The sequence below is a fragment of the Thunnus thynnus genome, chromosome 4 (genome assembly GCF_963924715.1).
Source record: "Thunnus thynnus chromosome 4, fThuThy2.1, whole genome shotgun sequence".
In the NCBI taxonomy this organism is placed as follows: domain Eukaryota; kingdom Metazoa; phylum Chordata; class Actinopteri; order Scombriformes; family Scombridae; genus Thunnus; species Thunnus thynnus.
Window position 1 is genome coordinate 29553663 of NC_089520.1, and position 7481 is coordinate 29561143.

Sequence of the window (7481 nt, forward strand, 5' to 3'; positions counted from 1 at the left end):
AATAGTCACAACTGTGGTTGCCAAAGAAGTGTTTGTAGTTTATAAAGTAAGTAAGCATGCCATTTATGTGATTATAGGCAATATTGTTTCCGATGTGTTTGGTATGTCTAATATCCTTGTTTAGATCTATATTTGGAAACTAGACTGTAATCAACATGAATCATGAATGGGTTATATATACAATAAAGAAATGATCTCTTTTGCATTATACTTATAACTCAGCATTATTTTATCTTCTCTGTGCCACAGATTATAACCAGTGCAGTCCTTTTTACCAGTTTAAATATTGAGTCAAGCAGCAATAGACCAATTACAACTCATAAAAGGCAGCTTTCCATTTGCCAAAAAGTGATTGCAACAAAGGTTATTTATGCCTCAGAATGACTTGGTTTAATTCATGAGTGTTACATTTTAATGATTATAGCCCACTAAGTCCTTTTTACCAGTTTTCCACTCGCCAAAAAGTGATTGCAGCTCCTACCGTGTGACTGAAAGGTTGTTTGCTTTGATATTACCACGGACATAAAATTATGTGTATTTGCACGTTATGACAGATAAAAGCAGCTGTAGACGTATATAAACTGGGCTACAGCTTTAATAGGTTGCGCGCGCTCCCGCGGACGGCAATCAGTGGCGGACGATCACTTTTTGGCACGACACGTCACCCCGCTGTACGTTCAAACACACGGTGCGTTCAGGGGCTCCTCGTATACGCGGACACATTTCAATAATAATAATAATAATAATAATAATAATAATAATAATAATAATGATAATAATAATAATAATAATAATAATAATAATAATAATAATAATAATAATAATAATGATGGTACATTTGATTAGTACCAAACTTTTCATTATAGTGAAACTCAAAGTGCAACAGTATTAATGACATAGAACATACAACATAAAGAAAATAATAATAGTAAGAGTTCAGATGAAAAGTAATGTCAATTTAATAACTCCACGTCCATCAATTTAAAAATAACTTGCAAGGTGGTTTTTGCGTGATGTCGTGATCTTGCGAATCCAGCTGTCTCGCAAGGTAATTTCAATGCATTAGTTAGTTATTCAAAAGTGGAAACGGTGAATTTATTTAAAACTTATGATGTTTTCATCAAAGAAGCTAAAATTTATCATCACACATTTCCTTGTTTAATTTTGCGACTAGCCAAGTGACTTGGATGCACCATCAAGATTAAATAAATAAATAAATAACAGCACAAATGACCTAATGCAATATGCAACTTTATCGGACGGATTCACAAATGTTTCGATTAATGCCCTAGTTTACTTTTATTTTAGTCTTATTAAATAGGCATTTTTATTAACCCAAGAGCAGTTCTCCGGAGGAAAACTTCATATCCCACAATTCCTACTTCCGCAACCTTGCAGCGCATGTTGACTAGCAAGAAGAAGAAGAAGAAGTACCTCTGTCTGATCTGATCTCTGCTCTGCTAGTTAGCCAGCTGCAGTCACTGTGACAAGCGGGTTGTGGAACACAACAATCAAATGCAGACAGCTCCGGAAATGAAAGGTAACAATTTAGAAATAACTTAAAACGAGTCAAGATAGCAGTTTATCAGGAAGGATGAAGGCAACTAAACCAGACCGAGCTAGCCTGAGCTAACTTACTGTTTATTATCTGCTAAAGTTAGCAGTCAAAGTAACCTTTGAAGTTCTGCATCAGCACATCTGACTTCTCCACTGAGGGCTGTGAAACACGAAGACATATGACTTATATAAAACACAACCGTGTAAACACGAAAGATAAATGTTTTACTGTAAGAGAAGTCTGTTATTCTGTTTTCAAATGTCATTTCACACCAGTCATAGTAACAGGAGTGAAACTAGCTCAAAAGTTCTGAAAATGTAGAAAGTGTAAAAGTCAGACCATAAAATGTTAATGACTCGCGTGCTGGTAGCCATGTCATGATAGTACTTCACGACCAGCTTGATTCAGTCACAGTGTCACGAAGCTGTTGACCTTTGGCCCCATAGCTCTCCTCTGTGTGTCCTACAAGGTGTGTGTCCCTGCCTTCAGTAGCAGTGATGGATGGAGAAGCCCAAAGGGCTGCTGCGTCATGGGAGAATGGTACCCTGGCGCCAGTGGACCGCCTTCGCTGTGAGAGGGCGGACAGCCCCACACCAGGTCTCGTGGAGGGAACTGAACCAGGTGAGGCCGGCTCACATTCGTTCAACGCTTTCTGCAGACCGTCAGTCAGACTTACAGCATTTCATAGAAATCATATGAATCTGAACCACTGCAGAATGGTCATCTCTCTGAGAGAGCGTGAACTCTTCATAATGCCTTTAGTCACAACATCAAGTAACTCCCAGCAATTAGCCAATGTCATTATTTCAAAGGCTTTAGATTAGATTATATTAGTTATACTATATTCATCCCCAAAGGGGAAACCCTAATAGTCACCACATGCCAACACATATGACAAGAGGAAAAAACATAAAAACATGAAGACAAAGCCAGGTTAAAAGAGTCTGAAAGACAGCACTGCACACATGGATAAGTAATGTGTTACCTAAACACTTGGAAGTCTTGAGGCCAGATAAGTGGATGAATGTACTGAATAAATTAGTGTAACTTTATGTAAGTGTCATTGTCTCTTGGCTCCTCCCTCATGACAGTTGAATCTTATGTAATAACTCTCCTGCAACACGCAGTTAAACCTTTTGTTATTTCCTCATTTGACATCCAGCAATATTGAAAAAAAAGATTCTGTGTTTGCTGCTTGAATCTTCCACATTTTTGCAAAAGAGACACACAAAATCTATGCCTGCAATAATTTTGATTATCAATGGATACATAATTGTACCGTGACAAAAATGGGAGTATTACTTATTTGTACCTTCCCTCGTGGGAGGAAAGTATTCCATGAGTTGACTTCCTATTGACCAGCTGTTGCTAGGCAACCCCCACAAAACCGGATTAACTTGTGAATCAACTGTTTTTAATTTAAAAGTTCTCCATTTGACATTTGAGAGAGAGAGAAAGAGAGAGAGGGAGAAACACAGCATAGATATGCACATCCTGTTTGTGTTCAGAAATGTTGAACAAATGATCACAGTAATGTGTCTTTTGTAATCTGCATGACTTGCCTGCGTTCCACTTCACTCCCAGTATTTTCACTTTGTTGGGTGTTTGAGGGCAATTTTTAACGTCATGAACTGACAAGGAGCACCTGAGTGCATCATTGGTTTTGGACTCTCCAACCTTAGTGGCCGGTATCATTTGGAAGATGCAGCATCTGAAAAACATAAAAACATTAACATGAACTCCCTGCCTCACCAACAATATAAGAAAAAAACTCTCACAAGAATTCTAATAATATCGACCATCTCCTCACTCACATCTGGAAAACAGATATCTGAGTGTGTCACAGTAAAAGCATGTTTGCATCCAGCTTGAACAAATCCAAAGCCTCTGATGTCACTTGTCTTGATTTGCTCTACTGGAGATAAACATAACATGTTTGCAGTGTTAGCTAGCTGACTCATTATCAGACTTGCCCTATTTGCCTCCTACTTTGTCTAAATTAAATAAGCTGTGACGAGAGGTTCTTAATTTCCCTTGACTGGGGCTACTCTGGAAAGTTTTAGCCCTAAGTAGTTCTATGGTTCTTTGTTTTTGTTTTGTCACAAAAGGAGTTATTAGTCAGTCTGAATCAAACATCTGTTATTGAGGCTCTGAAAAACATTTTGGGGTCATTACTCTCTCATTGACGCAGGGGCTGGCCAGAAGAGTGCTATGTTTGTCCATGCGCAGTCCTTTGAAGATCTGACTGCTGAGGCTGAGGATGGAGCTGGGAGGGAGACTGAACTGGACAAATCAGGCGAGTGTGCAGAGGAGCTCAAAGTGCTGGTGGGAGAGAAAACCATAGAGGAGCAACACAACAACGACGTTTCATCAGAGACTAGGACTAAGGAGGAGGATGTGTCCAGTGAGGCATGGAGGAGCCACAGAAAACATGTGTTTGTGCTGAGTGAGGCTGGAAAGCCGATCTACACCCGCTATGGCACAGAAGAGGCTCTTTCCAGCACCATGGGCGTGATGATGGCCCTCGTATCCTTCGTTGAGGCTGAGAAGAACATCATCCGCTCCATCCATGCAGGTCAGAATATACTTTGATTCTTTTTCATAAGTAAAGATAAATGATTTTATAAAGTATGTCAGAAAGGAAATATGTTGAATCCATGTTAACTCTGTGAATGTTTTTTGTGTCAGATGGATGTAAAGTGGTTTTCCTCACCAAGAGTCCGCTGGTCCTGGTGGGCGTATCTCGCACCTGTCAGTCAGACAAGGAGCTGCTGCGGGAGCTGCAGTACATCTACTACCAGATCGTCAGCCTGCTCACCCTCACCCAGCTCAACCACATCTTCCAGCATAAGCAGAACTATGACCTGCGACGCCTTCTGGCCGGCTCCGAGTATCTCACCGACAACCTGCTGCATCGGTTGGACCGTGACCCCGGCCTGCTGCTCAGCGCCGTCACCTGCCTGCCTCTGCCCAGCTCCGCCAGGGATGTGGTCTCATCGAGCCTGCAGGCTGCCAAAGCCAAAAACCTGGTGTTCTCCATTCTGCTGGCAGGAGACCGCCTGGTTACTCTGGTTAGGAAAAAGGACCAGTTCCTGCACCACATAGACTTGCACTTGGTCTTCAACCTCGTGGGCTCCTCCTCGTCCTTTCGAGAGGGTGAAGGCTGGACGCCCATCTGTCTGCCAAAGTTCAACACTGCAGGATTTTTCCATGCTCACATTTCTTACCTGGAGCCTGCGTCCGAGCTCTGCCTCATCCTGGTCTCAACTGACCGAGAGGACTTTTTTAACATGTCCGACTGCAAGCAAAGGTTTCTAGAGAGGCTGAGTAAGCGCAGTGCCTATCAGGCCCTGAAGGAGGCGCTTAAATGTCCGAGCTATTCTGTGGCGCAGGTCGGCATCCCAGAGCTCAGACACTTCCTGTACAAATCAAAGAGCTCAGGGCTGTACACCAGGTGGGAAGGACGTCTGCTGAAATGTCTTATAAGCATGTGTTGGAATCTATTTCATTGTTTTTTTTACATTAAGGTATATGCTATAATTGCAAAGAGAATGATCTTTCAAATGCTTTCAAGCCCTTTAAGTATATTTTTTACACTATTTTCTCTTCTTCGGAGAACAAATCTTCAGTATACTCTGATTTTTCTTCCTCCAGTCCAGAGTTTCCTGATGTGTACCAGTCTGATGAGGAGCAGGAAAGGCTGATGGGTTTGTACCAGGACCTTCACAGCTGCCTGCACCATCCAACCAGACCTCTCCGCTCCTTCTACCGCTGTAGTGAAACTGAGAACCTGCTGGCATGGGTAAGCTTGGCACTGTGAGATGAGACATTTTCTTTTACAAGAAAGTCTTTTATAATATTTTTCAATTCGTCTGGCTCAATTTTCATAACAGAGTTTCAATTTTCAAAATGCTGTATTTTATGTATAGGTATTTTTGGCCTCAAGATCTCGCATAGCACACAAAATTAAAAAAATTAGAATACTACTTCTCATCCCGCAGTGGTCATTTCCTCAAAACTATACGAATAGTAATGAGAAAAAAATGCAATTCATGTAGAAGACAGTATTTGAAATGATGCAGAGAGAGAGTGGCTTTTGGAAACTTTCATTTTTGATGCAAACCTTTTGAAGTGGAAACTTTCAGTTCCCCATCAACCACAAAGTTTTTTTTAAGAGAGTTGTCAGATATTATGTAAATATTTCAATCACTTGTAAGTTTAAATATCTAAAATACTGTACGTTATAGTAATGCTGGAGAGCAGATAACATTAAATCACAGTTTACACTCCTGCTGTAACAGACATTTAATACATTTAGCGCATGTGATTTGCACTTAATGTAAGAAGTGCATTTTGTGTTTAAAGGTAAGAAGAATTCAGCAAGCCAGTTTGTTTCTTTGCATTAAGAGTTTTGCACATTGAATATTGTGAAAAATGAGCCAAAGCAGTCATAAAATACTGCAACACTCACCACATCCTTGTCACGCTCCCTGCTCCGTTCTACCTTCTTCCTGCAGGTGACAAGTGGCTTTGAGCTCTACCTCTGCTTCAGTCCGCTGGGGACCAAGGCTTTGGCCATCTCTGCTGTCAACAAACTGCTGAAGTGGATCAGGAAGGAGGAGGATCGCCTCTTCATCCTGAGCCCTCTCACATACTGAGCCCTCGCTGCCGGCTGACCTCCTGAGACAAAAAGCGTCACCCTGAACACCGACTGGCCTGGTGCTAACAACAGCTGTAGATGATGCAGAAGTCAGTTCAGTGTCTACATACAATTGTCAAAGCTATGCATTTCTTGATACTGGGTTCTCTATGATGTAATTCACAGAGTTGCGATGAAAGCAGATATCACAATGAAGTTAAATTAAAGCTGTATTTTAGCTGTCTAGATTTTTATAACTTTTAATTTGGATAACGAGAGATGGAAGCAGCATCAGCACCATCAGTTACACGATAACGACATACTGTAAACGATTTATGTTTTACTGTAACAGCTTCTCTAAGTATGAAAAATGCTGTCTTTGTCTTTTTAATGTTATGAGATCAGTTCTTAAAAATCAAGAATAAAATTTGACTTTGAAAACTGGAATTTTCTCAAGACCTGCAGTAGAATGTATCCTCTTGTTCGCAGTCATTCTGTCCAGATATGGGTTAACCACATTCCTGTTTTCTCTTTACATGATGATAACTTAAGGAATTATTGTTTTTTTTTATGTCTATGCACTCCCAAGACAAATGTGTTCATGAGTTTACTGCTGTCAGTTGTATTAAAATATGTCATTGTCAGTGTGACGGAATCTTAATTTAAATACATTAATCTTCCAGTGTCCAGTAGCATTTTACTTTAAATATTCTGTATACTTATAACAGGAAAGCTGTTGTGTGAATCTGTCCTGCTCGTGTCTAATCATAACGGTTTGTTGTATTTAACAGAATCCAGCTTTGCTTAAAGAATCCACTGTTGCCTCATCTGCTTCCACTAATCATGCCTTAACTAACGGCCATTGTGCAAAGCCAATATAAAGTTGTAACAGTGTAGGTTTACTGCTGCTGCACAATTTCAATACTATATATAAATAAATGATAAGTAATAAAACCGACTCCTTATTTCTCATGCTTTATTGTAATCTCGATGTCTGCTTTTTAAAAGTATTCAGTTGCAATATAATAGTTTGTAGTGATATTACTTGCTCTAGGCAACCTTACTATAGTCCCAGTATGATAATAATTTTATTCCTTACCTTAACTGTCCTCTGATATGTATTACATATATTTTGGCTGTACTTATATAAAATGTATTCTAGGATTAGTTTTCCTGTCAGAGTAATTTCTGAGTACCATCATATATCAGGAGACCAGCATAACACACACCAGCCCACATGCTGTCTTGTTGCCTAAATATTAGGTTACCTATAGATTTCTAGCA

The 7481-nt window shown here is 40.0% G+C and overlaps 1 protein-coding gene across 1 annotated transcript; it reads left to right on the top strand.

The window, feature by feature from the left end:
- The first annotated feature begins 1390 nt into the window (after positions 1-1390).
- mon1a (MON1 secretory trafficking family member A) lies at positions 1391-7171 on the top strand. The gene is made up of 6 exons (XM_067588249.1): positions 1391-1540; positions 2028-2179; positions 3750-4133; positions 4247-5012; positions 5213-5360; positions 6076-7171. Exons 2-6 carry the CDS (start codon positions 2056-2058, stop codon positions 6214-6216), a joined length of 1563 nt encoding a protein of 520 aa, XP_067444350.1. The 5' UTR covers positions 1391-1540; positions 2028-2055; the 3' UTR covers positions 6217-7171.
- The last annotated feature ends 310 nt before the right edge of the window (positions 7172-7481 follow it).